The sequence below is a fragment of the Melanotaenia boesemani genome, chromosome 13 (assembly GCF_017639745.1).
Source record: "Melanotaenia boesemani isolate fMelBoe1 chromosome 13, fMelBoe1.pri, whole genome shotgun sequence".
NCBI classification, from domain to species: Eukaryota; Metazoa; Chordata; class Actinopteri; order Atheriniformes; family Melanotaeniidae; genus Melanotaenia; species Melanotaenia boesemani.
The window spans coordinates 8,221,431-8,239,827 of NC_055694.1; the positions used below are offsets into that span (position 1 = coordinate 8,221,431).

The window sequence follows — 18,397 nt, forward strand, 5'->3', positions numbered from 1 at the left end:
AGAAAAGATCGACCAAATACAAATTTCCTTACTTTTTTTTAAGTTAAATATATAGTAGTACTATTATATAATAAGACCAAAGTAAGAACCTTTCATTAAGTATAAACTAATTTTCATATAGATCATATATAACCCTTTATCTGCAACTGCAACTTTATTTATTACACACTTTAAAAACAACAAAGTTGCTACAATGTGCACATAAAATTAAAAGTAATAAAATAAATTACATTTTTAAATGACAATTTTAAATTTAGCTAAATAAAATAAAAATAAACTAAACCCAGGCACTCATTGAACTATTTGGAAATTAACGTTTTCACCCATAGAAAATTGTGTTATTATAATATTGGAGGATATTACAAGACTTTAAAACTTGTATACTTTTTTTCTAAAATGACAATACAAATCAGAATTAACAGTTTTCTATGCTGAAGTCTGACCTCAGTGAAGTAGCTGGGATGTAGCCTGATCTGAGATGATTGGTGGGAAGAACTCAGTGTGGTTCTATGATTTCAATGTGATTTCAAAAGCATTAAAGGTTATATGATTCACCATTATTACTTGTCTTCATGCCATTCACTTCTATGACATGAAATAGGTATAGTGATAAACACAATGTGTCTGTATGCATGATTCAGGAGCACTTTAAGCCAGAAACATCAGCGCAATACAGCTTTTTTTCAGCACAATAAGCACAAAATGAGACTAATAAAGTGTCATCATAAAAGAAACTAGAGAGGAGGTAAAGTTAGGGTTACTTTTCCAATTAATGCAGAAACATATTGTTGTTAGACTTTAAAATAGGATCATTTATACAACTGCCATTGCCACCTACTATAGGGGGCTACATCATTTTCTATTTGTTTGTTTTCCTGTTACTTTATAGAAGAAGAGAAACACAGAATACTTCATTCTGTACGCTGACAACTTTGTCTGTGATACATACAATAAACTAGTCTGTTTTACTCTTGCTCTGTCTCTCTCTCTAACATTATTTACCAAGACCATGTTGTGGACTTGTAAAATTTGATTGTTCAGGTGGTGGCTCCAAAGCATCAAGTGCACTTGCTGAAAAATACAGCACTGGTCATGAAAAACATCTAACACAATATGCATAATTCAGAAGACAGTAATTTTATGGTTGAGTATCTGCAGCAGTGGTATTTTTGCATGCAGCAATTTCCCGATACACTTATCACAGGATTTCTTTCTTTATTTATTTTTTTCCACAGGGTAAGAATGTCAAGATTAAAGTTTGCATTAATCTCATTTGCAGTCTCTTTCCATGCATCTACTCTTTTGAGTGTGTTTTCTCTGATGTGCTTCCTCCATAAGCAGAAGCTCAGATTTTTTTTTTTTTTTTCAATTTGTGCATTTTACTGTTATTTTCCTTCTCTTTAAATTATTAGAGGCTGCCTGTTGTTAATATCAGTTTAGTGCAACTGGATAAATAACCAGCAAATAAAGGAAATCATATTGTTTTTATGCATTTTTTTCCAAATGTTATTATTTGGGAATGTTAGGAAACTAAAGAATAAACACAGTTCATCTAAATTCGGACATCTTCTGCATATTAAAGAGAAGACAGATATTTCCAAGAAAGTTTTTCACATTGATTTGCGATAAATTACGATTCTATCATTCACATCCAAAGTAAACCGCCACTGTTATGGTGGCTTTCCATTCGCAGAAGGATTTAGCCATAATCCATACAGTAGTAGCGGTTTAAAAGTTCCCCTGTTTCCATGATGGGTCCTTGACTGGTTCTTGACTGGTCCTTGACTGGTCCTTGACTGATCCTTGGCCGATCCTTCACAGGTCTGTGGGGGTAATGTAATCCCCCGCAATGACGTCGTCAGCGAGGCTCTGCCCCCAAGCAGCCCAAGTAAAAAAACAGCTGCAATCCCTCTTTTGTCCACGGGGAGGAGCAGTGATTTGATCTTGCTGCTCTCTAAACAGTTTATAATGAGCTGTGTCGCTCATTTGTTGCATTTTTGCCAACATTTAAAAAATGATTTGATTTGAAAATGGCGTCAAATAAATGTATCAAAAAAGCCGACATGTGTAGCTAATGGTGTTATGAGGCAAAGCACAACCTCCTCAAGTCGGCTAAGTGGTGAATGCAGAGCTTTCTAAACATCCCGAGGAGCGCTGCCAGCGGTCATTTGACTGCAACGTAAGTTATTCACAGTGGGGGTTGATACAGCTGCTGCGTAACTGAATATTGACAAAATCATAACGTAATATCGGCAGGTAAAAAAAACATAATACTGATAATGTGTAAAGCAGGGATCACAAAAGTCCGGACCCAGCCCAACCTATATTCTGAATTAGGCCTCAAAGTGCTATTATCCTAAGTAGATAAGTAAATAAATGGTTTATACTGTGAAATGAAGTGTCCCTGGATTTTATTCATAGCGATCTAGTGATAAAACGTGATAAAACGTCATACAGCTGTGTCTCAGTGGTGGGACAGCCGCCTGCCCGCTGTCTGAAGCAAGCACATGCGCAAAGGCTGGTAGGAATGACAGGAACCAGCAGCCTATCATCACACAGGGTTTGTGATCTTACAGCCAATCAGAAGCAGAGTAGGGCGGCCATTTATTACAACTCCATAGCCGTGATATACGACAGTTTGGCTGAGAAAGAGTCTCCCTGAGCGGCTCTGTGGAAGTTTAGACGTGCTAAACTGCTCGTAAATATTGATGTGTTTACTTTTCCAAACAAGTAAGCAGGTAAAACTATAGACAACAACTATATAATAAAAGTCCTAAAATACCAGGTTCAGCCGTTTAGTTTTTAATACACTATAAGCATGGTAGCGTGACTGGCGGTCATCAAAAGACCGCTGGCGACGCTTCCAGTGTTTAACACTAGAAAACCCAGAGATTTCTTACCCCTCTACCATGCCCAGAGTACAACCAAAAGGCTGCCCGGTTTGAAATTAACAATTCAATGGCCAACAATTAGCACCTTTACATTTGTAAACACAGCCATTACCTGCCGTTAGCTGTTCAAGCATACTCCTTGGGGGGAGGAGTGTGCTTGAAAAGAGCCTTGTGGACTGTGCTGTATAGTTTCACTCACCACAAACGGTATTTGTGCTTTTGACCATTTCTCACATTTTCATGTACCCTTTATTGAGCATTGGTCATGTGAGTTTTCATCGTCATCACACTATTGTACGCCCAGCTTGCTTTCAAGTGAGAGATTATCACGTTTCTGTTTCCACAAAGGCAAGAAGGAAAGCATAATCAAGTATTTCAAATGAGAGATAATTACATTCCTTTTGACCTGGGAACAGAAAAGCAAAATCAATTTAATGTTCCTCACTTCCTAATATGGTGCAACAAGGTTCACAGTCCTCAATGTTTTTAGTAAAAAAAAAAAAATTTAAAAAACACCTTACTAACAGGGTGGAATGGAACATAACAGAGTGGAACAGAATATAACAGGGTGGAAAATATTTGTTCCCAATTCCAAATAAAAACGCTTCAATGGCCAGATGATCAGCAATGAATAAAGATATTTCTACAGTGATCCAGATTTTTTGTTTGTTGTTTTTTTTGTTTTACATTTTAGATTTTGTAAGAGATGGGTGTGTTTTAACAACAGCAGTTTTATCCGTGGCTTTAATCGATAATTATTATCATTATCCAGTGTATAAAAATGTTGGTGTAAAAACGCCAAAGATAGATAAGCATGATGCTGAACTTCGTGGTCTTAGCTCCTGGTTTGGTGTGTCTTGTTCTGTTTATTATCATTCTGAAAGGTATACCAAGTTGTGGGCTGCATATATGCAGCCCACAACTTGAACAAAGGCTAAATTCCTCAACATTCGCACTTGCTCCATAAAATTACCATCTCCAAGGCTCCTCCACCACCACTTTGACTATGGATTGATAAGTAAATGAGCCGCAGTTTTGTAATTGTTGCATTGTCAAAACAGTTCTGTTAGTGTTGTCACACAAAATTCAGTAGACTAGTTGGTTCCTATGCAGTGAATTTACATGTTATTACAAAAATACACAATAATAAAATAGGCAAGTGGCAAGATTAGAATAATGTTATAAGTTCTGCGCAAAGACTCCTTTTTCGTTTTCCAAAACAAAACTGACATAAACAATCTTGAAAAAAATGTGCACGTAGGCTATGAGGAAAGAATGAATGCAATGAAGTAGGGACTGGTTGAATAAACACGGTTTAACTGGACGCCTAAGCGAGCGCGTTGCAGGATGGCTCCAGATTTTATTGTCAAATGGTTCCAGGTCAACCAAGTCCGAACTGCTTAGAGCAGAGTCCTGCACGGTTCCGTTTTGCTACGCATACCTGCCCTAACCCGTTAGAATGACTCCCGAACCTGACTCGTCACCAATGTATTTATTCCATTTAAATCCGAACCAGACTGATGTTTAACCCGCGACCCGAGCCATTAACGCATCATTGCCATGCTGCACCGCTTCTTTTCCATTATTATAGCCTATTGTTGTTTTATCATTGTGTTAATCTAAAACACATAGATAGCCTATGAATGTTTATTTTAAGCTTGCTCAACATTTTTAAAACAGCTTTATATTCCTCTGACTGAACCATTTCAGAGTGAAGACTAAACCAGACCAGTGTGTTTTATTTTGCCACTGAGAGGGTATTTATAATAGGCTACTCGGAGATTGCTGTGCTTTAACAAAATGTAATCCACCTTTCCTGGCAGCAGCTGTGTTCTCCGTTCCTGGACTACAAATCCGGCGGCAGAAAACTCTGCTGCGCAAATACCAGCGTAAAATAAACTTTCATATATTTTCTCTGTGTTGTTGTAGTATATTCAGATGATAAAACAACAATATAATAAAAAAGAAGACTTGGAAGGAGGAACAGCGGTGCAGTAGGCTATGGCACACGTTAACGTTAAAAAGCACACTGCTTGTTGTAAATACTTGGTTTATGCTTTAAGAGGTAAATATTTTGGTTAACATGTTGAAGAAATATCGTTGTTTCTTTTTTCATCTCTTGCTATGCTATTGAATTTGGCAACATTAACATGGAAATTCACTGCATTAGGACCGACTAGCCTACTGAATTTCTGGTAGCATGACAACACAAACTGGACTCGTTTGACCACTCTTACCCAATGTGCAACAATCACAAAACTGGGTCACTTGTTCAGCTGCCTCATTGCGGCTCATTTACTTATCAATCCACAGTCAAAGTGGTGGTGGAGGAGTCTAAGACATGGTAATTTTCTGGAGCAAGTGCGAATGTTGAAGAAGGCGCATGTTCAAGTTGGGGGCTGCATACAGTACCTTTTGGAATGGTAATCAGAGCGTGTCGGGGAATAGCCCACCTGGAGGGGTGACGTAATCGGGATTCCCGGCGAGCAGGAAGTCGCAGCACAGCGAGTGTTGGATGTCCCCCCCGCGATTAGACACATTGAAGTGGAAGAAATTATCTCCGATCCTGCGTGGGGCTTTTATCTGTCGCCCTGTCTTCTTATGGAGGTGAAATAAATAATATGAGAATAAAATAACCCTTCCTAGCTACCTCAAACAGATTCTGTGTTGCTTGATCCAAATCTGATTTGTCTATGTTAATAATGCTAATATTAAAAGATTAATCAGTATGATAAATACATCCTATTGAGAATAGAGCTAGGGGCTGTGATCCAGTATTTGAAAGGTTTTATTAACCTACTAGCATTCATTTCTGAATAAAACAATTGGCAGCGCACAAGCATGTTACAATTTCACATTCCACGTCAAACGATGATTATGTATTAAGTTTTATGCATTTTTATGAATTGTGACTGGCCATCAGAGGTGCTTTGAGTGGCGCCTCTGCCGGTCAGTGTAAATTCAGATAAAATCTGACAGACTACGGGCGATGAGAAGTCTGTGAGAGAAGCGCCATCTTCTGGGTCTACCCTATATTACAAGGAATGGGTGGAGTTTGATTAAAACATCGACACTCCCAGGAGAAGGAGGGGGCCTCTCTGGCGGCTGGAAGTTGGAAGGCAGCTGGCTGGAACTGGAATGGAACTGGGCTGGAAGCCAGCAGGTATTCGGCTGGCTTTCAGCTTGGATGGGAACTTTTAAACCGCTACTACTGTATGTGGCAGTGCATTGCAAATTTCAGTAATTAATTAAATTGACTACAGAAAGGATCATGGTAGTAAATATAATACAGCTTTTGCTTTTTCTACTCTTAGCTGACATAAAGGCATTCATTTCTTTGAATGTTTACTGTATATGGAAGAATACAACAGTTTATTGAAGCATAGATGTGCACATCAAATGCAGAACTCATTTCCTTTTATCTTGTAAATAAAGTTAAACTCCATTACAAAATGGTTTTGCACAGAAAAACCCTGACCCAGCAATTCAGAGAGAAAGGCAGAGATCTTTCCATCTATACCTGAATAGCTTTGCAGCTCAGTGAACACATGAGGGAAAAGGGATAGAGACAGAAGATAAGAGAAAAGAGGGAAACTAGAGGAAGAGAGCGATGGAAAGAAATCGAAGACACAAGCTGGGTTCAATTTAGAGGCTTCCCACAGGAGGTGGAGTGACCTGTATACGCTACAATAGAGGTCATGCAATTTTGAGTGGATACCCCTGCCTTCAGAGGATACTGAGGACCCCTGCGTTGATGTGCACATCCAAAGGGTCCCTGCCGCATGCAGAACCCCCTCAATGACCTGACCAGTGGGTTCCTATTACAACTGCCTCACTACACAGTAGCCTCGCAATTGACACTTCACAGTACGCTACAACACTAGCAATCAGTAAAGCTATCAAGCTCACAGGACGTTACTATGAAGTCAGCCATCCATAGAAACTCTACCAGTTCCTTGTTTTCCTGTCTTCTATTTTCACTAGCCAAATGTGGTGGGGGGAAAGGACCAGCAAATATATAATTTAGCAGACTGTAATTGAGTGGAAACTGAAGCCGATTAGAGCATCATTCCACGCAAATTCAACACAGACATAAATTAGCCTGGGTGCTCCTACGGAAAACACTTTTTAAAAGTTGACATAATGTAATGCTGTGGCTGAATAACTGTGCACCCTGAGCAGCCAGAATGAATTATGCTGTTATGTAGTCATCTTAACCTTAAAAACACCCAGAAAAATGAATTAATAAAAAGATTCTCACAGATTCCTGCATCCACTCTATTCACTGACATGTATTACCTGTTACTGAGGAAACATTTAACCTTGAAATGTAGAAAAAAAAAAAAAAAGAGGGGGGAGGGACAACAACAAATAAATAGATAGATGGACAAACATGACCTTTAATTTCCGCTGATTGCCCCTGAGAAGCTAATGAACGTTTCTGTAAACATTTGCAAATGGTGGGAGTTATTTTAATTACTCTCCTCAGAGAAAGCCTTGCATGGCAAGGAGCTCAAATGAAGATAAACATTTAATCAAGCATGACCTTGTGTTCGATTAGGTGAATGTCCATAAAAACAGAGCTGCCAGTTCAGGTTTGCCTGTGTAATGACAGAAATGTATCAGAACAGGCAATAAAAAGTCAAATAAGGGGTAATTCTGGTAGCCAGATCTCTTTAATATGAGCCACTTTAATCCAAAGGAGAAAGCTTTGATCCACCCAGTGTTTTAATGAGGTCAGGATATTCTAAAGAGGATGCTCCAGCTTGTGCACTACAACTTTTTAACCTACGTCTTAGATCTACAGTGCACACCATGCAATATTTTAAGTTGTTTAGTTTGTAAAAGCTGAGCTGGTATTGAATGCAGTGTTATTAATAGCCACAAACATAATCACTACATCTCGAGATGTGACAATTATATAATACATGCAAAATGTAAGCAGGTGCACCAGGGTAACCTCAACGTTTTGTAGTGGAGGTACTTCACAGCAGCTCACATAAGGAGAGACTCCACAGGAGGACATTGTTCTATTTTTATAAAATATGTTAAGTTAAACTTCAGAGAAACATGTATTCGTTGTGATTGTTTAATCTGTCATGTAGCATCTACACTGACACCTTACTCTGTTTGGTTTAAAGACTTTTTTGGACTTGTTTCATCAACTGGTGTGATAAGATAGGCGTGGCAATCCCCACCTTTGCCAATTAATTTCCTGCTGCATGATACAAGCGGGAGCATGATACAATCAGATAAAGTGGTCCAAAGGACTTAGATTAATAAAAAAGCAAAGACACAAGACTTTTTTGACCCTTTGCCTGTGACAGAGAGACACAATTGAACAATAAACATGCACAAAAGTGGCAGCAAGTTTGGATAATCAGCCTGCAAAGCTGACACTTTATTTAGGTAACAAACCTGACCCTAAACCCACACATGTCAAACATCTGACATTTATTCAGCAGACTAAGAGAAAATAATTAACTTAATCATTGTGGTATGATTTTTCAACAGACTAGAGATAATAATTAGGGAAGTGTTTCTCATTAGATAAAAATGACCCTAAATAGGCTACAAATGTGAGATGTAGAGCACTTTTAATGTTATCCTTTCATTTTTCAATTTAGATTTGTTTTTTTTTTAACTAGCAGAGACACTACTGATCTCAAAGAACAGGTGTATTCATAATAAAATGATTAATTTATCTTGTTGTATTTAAGAAAGTGACTGATGTGTAAAATCAAAACAGCAGGACCCAAGATAGCGCAGTGGCATGAAGTGGGTTAACACAAATTATCTTTCAGTTTGAGATAAGGAGTGAATGATTGCACTGCACTGCATCCAATTGTTTTTGTCATTATTGCACCTACCTTCTATCTCACAGTGTTCTTCACAATCTATCCGATATCAGCGTTAATTTCATTTGTTGTGGTTTCTGATCACTGCTTCCCTGCCTGTTACACCCGCTGCCCGGTGAGTCCACAAAGCGTTTCCACTGGTTCTCCTGTTCTGTCCTGAGCGGTGGCATATTGCATGTAGGCACCATGCTGCTCTGCTGCTGGCAGCGGCGTGAGGCAGAGAGGATTATTCCTGACGACAAGGGCATTAAATGTGTAGCAGGCCGGTGGAGGCCTGAGCTGATGCTCTCTTGTCTGTTTTGGTTCAGCACCAGTTCAGAAGCAGTCGCCTCTAAGCTGAGTGGAAGCTCACAGTACTCAGAGCATTGTGGCGTTCATTAAAGGCTGAGGGTGTCACACCAGCTTAGAACCAGTGTCCTTCCTCAACCAAGGCTTCAAGCTGTACTCCTCTGCCTCTGCTTTTAAAACCGACTGACTTGGAATACAGTCACATTTCCACAATTGACAAATTTTCTCTGTTTGTCAGTGCTAATGTCAAAGTTACACCTACTGTTATAAGTCTGTTAGTTTAGGTACACAAAGAGGCAAACAATGTGGGGGTCTAATCCAGCTTGTTGTGACACTGAAAATACAACAGTTGTTTTCAGGGCTGGACAGAGCTGGACAGGGAAGGGAAAAGTGGAGTGGTATAATAAAATGTGTGTGATACACTTGATTTGAATACTGTTGTAAGCTATAGTCTGAATTACCACTCTGAAGTAAATCATAGAACAAGAAGTCCAGGTTGAAAACAGTGCTGGTCAAATTGAAATTCTCCTGCAACCTGCACACCAGCATAACCAAGCGTCAGGCTGATTGCGTTTGATCCTGAAAGTGATATAAGCCTTTCCTGTGTGAGATGTCCTTTTTTGGGAAAAAAAAAAAAAAGATTGTAATCTGAGCCAAACTGTCTAGCAAAATAGAGGTCGTCGTGCCAGTGCACCAAGAAGACAAAAGCAGCTGGCTGCAGACCTGCTGGGAATTCAGGGAAGATGTGTCTCTCACCTAAGAGACATGGTGACATCAACGGCTGAAAGAGCAGGTACACAAACATGGTAAATATAGACTCTGTGAAAGTATTTATGTTTTCTCTGGCAGCCCACTCACTGTAAGGTCTGCTATCATTTTGTCACATTTTGACAGATGAGACATCACAGAAATGCCACTGATTATTGTAACATGGGGGAAAAAAAAGGTTATTTCTATCATGACCTCCTTCTGTATGTCTTTCAGCAGAGGCTTGTTTGTTCTCAAACACTTGCAATTACTATAGCCCGATTGATCTTTTGAAGGCAGATAGCATATCTGTTTCTAGTATTCTTCGCATGATTCACTGACGAGAGCACCATTCAACCTTTTTAAACCCCCATACTCTCCTCTGTATTTTTGATTCGATCAGTTTATCTAATTTTCCAGTAAATTTACAAAATGTATTCCTGAACACCTTCTCCTCATCAAACTACACAGGGGAGTCATGGGGATGATAGAAATGAATAGCTTTGCATCAGATTCCCCTCACCTCTCTGGCAACTCCACACTCTCCTTCCAAAAATAGTAAATGAAACTGAAACAGAACCACCCCAGATTTTAACATGAAGCAAATGATGTACAACTGCAGTAAGAAGTGGGCAGCAGCAGAGAGGAAAGGTCAATATTTCATGAATATTCCTCAATGCAGCGGTGCAACTTCCAAGTAGCTTCTCACTCATGTCAGGAATTTTTAATTGGCAGTTCACTGGGGCTGTAAATGTACATAAATAACAAATGTGGCACAAATAATATAACCTTGCAGTGAAGACCAGTCTATCATCAAAACATGTTAATATGCAAGTAAAAGTCAGTCACTGGAATTCAGTAATAGATAATCAGTTCCCTGGAATTTCAAATATATATACATTAAATTATTATTACTGTAATGCATCATAAAGAGCAAAAAAACTTCTAGAATTTCCACTTTATTTTCTTGTTTGTTTTGTCTGTAAAACACCAGAAAAGTGGCTCACTGTTAATCACCCACAACCAAAAGATATCTGCTTGATTGTGACATAAAAAAGGAAAATTTTTAAAATGTGGAACCAAAGGAATTTCAGCTTGAAAAATGACTAATGCAATTAATCAATCATCAAAATAGCTTCCACTTAATCTGTCCCGATGGATTAATTGATAAATCATAGCGGCTCTGATTATTTCACACAGTTAATTAACCTGTGGGTTTCCAATACATTTGCCGAAGACTGCACGGTAGGCTACATGTAAGACCATCATAGCAGTAACTGTGGTTCTCAAACACAACATAGTGAAAAGGAAAATAATTATGAGATACAGCAGATAATTGCTCAAATGAACATAAGTAGCCAACCTACCAGACTACTTGGATTCTTCAAACATAAAAAGGGGGGAATTAGTGCATTAAGCATGCTGAGCTAGTGCCAGAAATATGCAGAGAATTGATGAGGTGTCAATTTCAGTAAGAGTCACACAATGGCACTGACAAGAGCCTCTCTGATCCCTCCCCTCCTGCCTGTCTGCCACCAGTGAGGCACAAACACTCAGATTTGCATGGTGTGCACAAAAAAAAAAGAGAAAGAAAAAAAAAGACGTCCTTGATTTTAGGAAAGGTTGTCTTGCTCTCCACAGCCCTGGCAGACACTATTGGCATGCATACCATAACACCAAGACAAGTCTTTTTTTTTTCTCTCATTTTCACCCAATTTACTATCAGCCTGCCAAACATCCACAAAACAATCTGCAGCCCGGTAACACAACACGGTCCTTTCCAGAAATATGATTTCATTCGGTAATAAATGACAAGACATGCTAACAACTGTGGCCGACAGCATTCCCCAGCAAATGCTTAGACTTACATTTTGAGATCAATTTCAAAGCCATGTTAATTAATTTAGACTGCTGGCAGCACAATACGGGTCAAACAGGGCAAACAAGTTACAACATCAGCCAATTAGAAACACACAAGCGTTTTACATTTTTTCAGAACTAGTGCAGTGCAGGGCTAGCGTGTGCTCAGACATGACAGATGGAAACTTACAGTGGATGGAGACTGCAAGTGATGTAAAGTAAAAGGAACAGACATATTTGTGCTTGTTGTAATCAGCGATATAATTTTGTCAGCCTCTACAACTGTACCATAGATAAGGTGATCCTCTCAATTCTCTGATAAATACAGACTTCACAAAATCAATGTAAAATAATAATTTACTTTGTCACTGACAGATTGTCTTTCTGAATATCCGGTTTTTTTAGAAACAAGCCTTTGCGGTGCCTTATCATCTGGTTGTTTTTCAGTCACTTAACTTTCATCTGTGCAGATGACTATATTTATATGGTCACAATTTGTTAATCCCACAGCACGGATGGTTGAATTTTGCATATTGGCTTTAAGATTTGTCACAGAGTGTGTTTAGGTCTAATTACAACCACTTTTTCTCTGGGAAGAAGAACCAGTTGTTTTTTGTTTTGCTTTGTTTTTTCATCTATCAATAGTGCAAATGAAAGTGATAAATTCATCAACCTATCCCCTGAGAAAGAAAGCAGTCTGACAAATGAGCTCTGAAGCAAATGAAGCAGCACAAATCCCTGTTCAGGAATTACAGTATAACACGTTTAAGACTTCTGCATACTTTCTGCAAGGCTTTCTTCAAGACTGTGTGAATAATTGATCATGAGGATGGCTGACATTTACATTAATTGATTTTTTCCTAAATCTAAACATGGTCTGTTTTGTCTCACAATACCTTATCCAAAAATCTGATGTTACAAGAAATAATGAACTTACTAATGTAAAAATCCTAATCTGCCAGAGCATTTGGATGACATATATTAAGATTAAGACTATATTTGGTCATTTGTAATTTTCCAGGAGACTCTAAAGTCCTATTTGTAACACACAAAATACTATCTAACATGTAAAATTCTACAAGTAAATGACAAAGTGCAACAAAATTGTTGTAAATGTCTGTAGTTTAGAGAAAGAAAAACAAAAAACACAAGCCATTTGTCATATTTCACTAAAGCAAAACATTTCTGAATTGTTGATCTATGGCCACAGGCCTGCCTCACAGAATGAGCTCAGCCGAGTCGATAGTAAACACAAAATACAAGCTCTGAGATGATTTTCACTTCAGTCTAAGCATTAAGGATACAGACAGCGAATGTTCACTCTGTTTTGTTCTTGCATTTCACCTCTGAACACATCATATTACATTTACAGGTGAAGACATCCACGCTGAGCTAAGATAGCAATAAATAATCTGCTGAATGATTTTGTGATGAAGCTACAAGAAAACTCTGCAGGAAGCAGTGGGTCAATACACAACAATCACTTTTGGGCTACTTAAATTGATTGCAAAGGTGAGAAACGTGTCTAAAGATGCACCTTAAATCACCTTAAAACAATGTGAAATATAATTAGAAATGTAAACATCAAAAATAATAATCCACTCAAACCTCTGAAACATTTAAACAGTGATTATTTTAAAGTATAATACCTGCAATCTGAGGAGGAAACACATTAAAATGAGTCGATATGTCAAATTCTCATTGCTAATGTGAGCAGGAAGGCTTTTTCTTGCACTGGCAAACCTCATTGTCAGGTGTTATGTTGTTCTAAAATGAATTCACATGACTTACAAATCTGATTGAAAAGGGCCTGTGAGAACAGTGTGTATGCTGGACAGACAGCTCTGTAAGAATATGAATTTAGTAGAAGGAAGAATGATAAGGAGCAGTGTCCTTACCTCATTAGTGTTCCACCGGTGTCTCTCCTTTGGCAGCGACGTACATTTTGGTAGACATTCAAGCAGCTTCTTGGGCAGGTATATTTTCAAATGTCCATGTTCATCTACAACAAGAGCAAAGGGAAAAAAAGAATATTAAGCTCAGGCTTCATATCTCATTGCCTTGCTCCTCTACCTCTTTATCAGTCTATCAGTCTTTCTGCAGCAAAACGCTGACTGTAAAATAACTATCCCCCAACTGAATTAGGAAATTAATTTAAGAATAGAATAATGCATACATTTTATTTTGTGGTCGGCTAAATTATTTTACAGTGAAATGCATTCTGTCAGGGGAGTTCACCAGAAATTTTTCACTGTCAACTTGGAAAGGCTGTGTCTATTCATTATTTAGACACAATAAACACCCTTGAGTGATTTTATAGTGTATGGAGATTTAGTGCTGGAATCTGTGGGCCGCACAAAAGAATGTGTGGCATATTATTCAGGAAATAATTGCAATTACCAGGCCCAGTGCTTACATCATAATGTATGTATTTCAATCTGCAATTTACATTTCACAATCAGTTCACAACAATTACAAACTAGTAATGTTTACAGACAAGCCCTCGCAGGGATGCAGTGCTCATTTGCGTTGCTCTTTTCTGACTCAAATATGCAGATGGCTTGAGAGAAAACATATATTTGTTTAGTGAAAAAAAAAGATATCAAATATGATGTAGAATCCTGTTTTAATCTCAGGGAGTTTAGTAAATCAACATGAGTTGAAGTTATAGGCACTCTAGTCAATAATATTAACAATACTCTTACAAATATGCTGTTTTTTAAATTATTTTCAATTAATGATGGAAAGCACTTTGTGCTACAAATTGTATGAAAAGTACACAAACTGACTGACTGATTGAATAAGTATGTGCTAAGAAAGAATATGATTATTTCAAATTATCTCCAAAGCAGAAAGCAGTGATTGTAAATCATGAGCAAAACACTTAAAAAGTTGAGGACAATGCAAAAGTACCAATAAAAACATAAAGAAATAAAATGTGAAAATGTTTTGGGGGGGGGGGGGGGGGGGGGGGGGAGGAGAGTGGTTTAGAAGATTTAACCCTCTAAAATCTGAGGTCCACAACGTGAGAACAAATGGTGCCATTTTTGGGGACTTCAGCTCACATGTCTGTACTAAAACCTCTAATTATGCTTCACTGTTTTAGAGCTGACCTTTGCAGAGACAAAGTTCACACATTATGCTACGGTTTGATAGCAGTTTAGAGCCAAATCTGTTTTTTTTTTTTTTTTTTTTTTTTACTTGTTTCTGTTTACTTTGATTATCTACCAACCAAGCTGGTAGAGCTATTGTTGTTTTGCTTTTTATCCCTAATTTCAGCTCCTCTATTACATATTTACTTTGGATTTTGAATTCCTAATTGAACTGACTGCACCATTTCACAGAGGTTTTGTTCTTGTTTATTTTTACATGTTTAATCAAGGTAAACAAGCTATTGTTTTTTGTTTTTTTTTTTTCAATTTTAGGGAGTTATACTCCTACTTGCACTGACTGAATCAGGAGAAGTTTTGTTATATTTTTACATGTTTGAGCAAGATTAATCAAGTTTATTTAAGATTGCTGTACTGGTGCACAGTTGTTAAATAAATAAGTAATTCAGTACACTTTTATCTGTTTGTTTTTAGGAATTAGGAAAGAAATATTTAAGCCACATCTGATGTTGCCTTGCACAAATGAAAGACCTAAGTCTTTTCCACACAATGAGACATAATTTGTTACATAATTCAGTACTGTCTGTATCAGTGTTGGGTTGGTATCGGCTGATACTAAATCTCAGATATCGGTATTGGAAGTAAAAAAGGTGGATTAGTGCATCCCTAACCATTACCAAACTTTGCATGTACGACTATAACACTTCAGATCTTGGCTGTGGAGTCAATTAATCCAGGTAATTCCACTATGTGAAAAATGAATCTGTGTTTCTGTTTTAATGAGTGCAAATTTAATGTAAATAAACCCACTGAAGGCAATGCAAAATACTACGTTTATCTGGAAACAAATTACAACAAGAAAACAAATGTCATAGACCAAACTGTATTTTTTTGACTTTTTTATAACTGTAGGTTAGGAGAAAATGAGCCAGTAAAATGAGAGACACAAAGAAGCCTGAATATGAATGCTGACTATGGATCCCTCGGGATATCATTGGTTGACTTTAAGAACAGAAAGAAAAAGTTCAACCAAAGCAAAATACCGCCATGAAGCCAATACAAATAATCCAGTAAAGCAATATATTATAAGGGTATACAGAAAGTGCCTTTAACTTGCTCACTGTCTAATTCACAAAAAAATACAGCGGCGACTGCCCGGGAACATCCATATGGAAAATTCAACGCAGCTGATCCGTAGAGATAGAGCTGGCATGAAGCCTTTGAGTGTAATGTGCAAGGTGGGACATCATTGCCCCCAAAGGAATGCAGGAGTAGATTTGTAGAATCTGCTCTATCCGTCTGTCCCTGTAATTCGACATGTAGACTCTGTTTTATATGAGCTGCACACATAATCCTTCGCTTTGCCCAATTAAAAATCACATACAGCATCTGCTGAGAGGTACCACCAGAGCAGTTTTATTGTCAAAACTGGAGAACACGTTGCAGCTGGATGATCAGAGGGGAACAAAGGAAAAAAGGGAAGCTGCTTTTATGTATAAACTATTTATTGCATGGCAGGAAACAAATAAAGATCAAAGTGGATCCAAACTCAGCTTAGGGCTGGGCAATATATCAATTTCTTAATATATATTGATATTTTTTCAAATTAGACAGAGCACCTAGCAACTTTTTGGATAAATGTTAAAATGGGATGGTGTACAACTGAGAATAATACAGCTAAAATCAAGTCTGAAAGACTCAAATTGATGTGAAGCAATCTCTGGCTATCACCAAAAACATACAGCATACTCTATCTTATAACACTATTACAAAGAAACACATAATATTTGCATAAAATGCAGACATATTGTGTATCATAATAAAGCTTGTTTGTATGAAATGTCATCTAAGTACCATGTGTCACAAATGCAACTGAATGCTGTGAAAAAATCACTCATTATATAGCTTCAACTGTACGTAGACGTCCTGCTGCACAGGCAGTGAATGCAGCTGGCTTGTATTGACTGTGGAGCTAAGAAATGAATGGTAAATAATTGATCTTAATCTAATTATTTCATTCAGTCATTTTCCAAACCCACTTTATCCTGTGCGGTGTTGCGCGGGGGATGATGACACTCATATAAAGAGTTGTGTGTGGGATAGTGAGCAGTGGAACACACCATTAGAAGATGGAAGTTCAACTTTTAGGTTTCCCTCAAAGGAGGGGTCAAAAACCCACAACTTCTGTTTGAAGTCAATAGAAATTTCTGGTCATCTCCTACCAGCACATGCTCTGAGGATTTGCACTTAACAGACAGCAGTAGCAGCAGGCAAATCTGTCTCCTCTCACATTATTCAGGATTCAAAGCTTCCCTCTAGCACACCCTACTCTGACACAATCAACACAAGACTGAAGTATGTGAGGATTTTCTCACTGAGTGAGTTCAGACTGAAATCTGTTGGAGGATATATCAATTCAATCTTCCAACTGGTTAAATATTTGGGATAGGAGGAGAAAAGAGGATTTTGGCATACGTAGTAAAATCTCCCAGTCACTCGGCAGTAGTGATTTCCTGAACTTAAAATGACACTGGCCGTTGCACTGCATGTTTTGTGTAAAGTACCTCACTTCCACAAGTCCCTAAATTATGCAAAATGCCTCAGTTAAATATCCAGTGCACATTAAAAGTTGACACAGCTTCAGCAAAAATTCATTCATTTTAGGATGCATGTCTTGTGTTTTTCAGACAAGCAAACAAGGAATGTAAATCCTTTGGGACCAACAGTTTTAAGAACAATTCTGTCTCTAAAAAAGTTGGTCAGATATTCAAAATATAAATACAATCAGAATGGAAATATTTGAAAATCACTGAACTTATCAATTATTTAAAAATACTGATTAACTGTTACATATTAAAGGAGTATTTTAAAAAATATGAATTGTTGACATATATATTCTCATTCTGAGTTTGATGCCTGCAACATGAAAAGAGGGAACAGGGCGCCTGTTTGCAGTGTGTTGCATCACCTGTTCTTTTAACAGTTTTTAGGAACTGAGGAGTTCAAATGTTGCAGTCTGGGGCCTCTTTTACTGTACGTTTGATTTCATAATGCCCCGAAATGTTTTGAATAGGTGGAAGATCTAGCCTGTAAGCAGGTTATTTCAGCACCTGTTCTCTTTTCAGAGCCATGCTGTCGTAATACAAGCTGAATGTAGCTTGGCACTGCTTTGATGAAATGAGCATGATCTTCCTTGAAAAAGACATCATGCCAGTGCAAGTGTTACCTATGCCACGTGCACTGCTGCAACCCCAGACTATTAGGCATGCTGGGCTTTGAACTGTGTGCTCACAACAAGAAGGATGGTTTCTTTCCTCCTTGGCACAGAGGACACAATGTCCATGATTTCCAACAACAAGACAACTTTCCACTTCTCTTCAGTCCATCTTAAAATAAGCCTAACCCACAGAAGGCAGTGACATTTCAAGAATTTTCTTTATCTATATACTTTTTCCATGCATGGGAGAGTTTTAACTGGCATTTGTGGGTGTAAACACTGACAAAGATTTTCAGAGGCTTGTTTTTAATGTAGGATCATTTAAAAGTCTGCTTTTTGGCCTGTTCTGTTCCTCTCCTCCCTCAGGATATTATAATGATACTATGTATTGTAGATCCTCACATTCTTTGCAGTTTACTCTTTAAA

General features: G+C 37.9%; 1 protein-coding gene across 1 annotated transcript in view; it reads right to left on the reverse strand.

Moving 5' to 3' along the window:
* Positions 1–18,397, reverse strand: part of camta1a (calmodulin binding transcription activator 1a) — a 295,760-nt gene that overhangs the window by 266,511 nt on the left and 10,852 nt on the right. Inside the window, exon 3 of the mRNA XM_042004277.1 lies at positions 13,543–13,646. Coding sequence (XP_041860211.1) covers positions 13,543–13,646 — 104 coding nt within the window. The remainder of the gene's footprint in view (positions 1–13,542; positions 13,647–18,397) is intronic.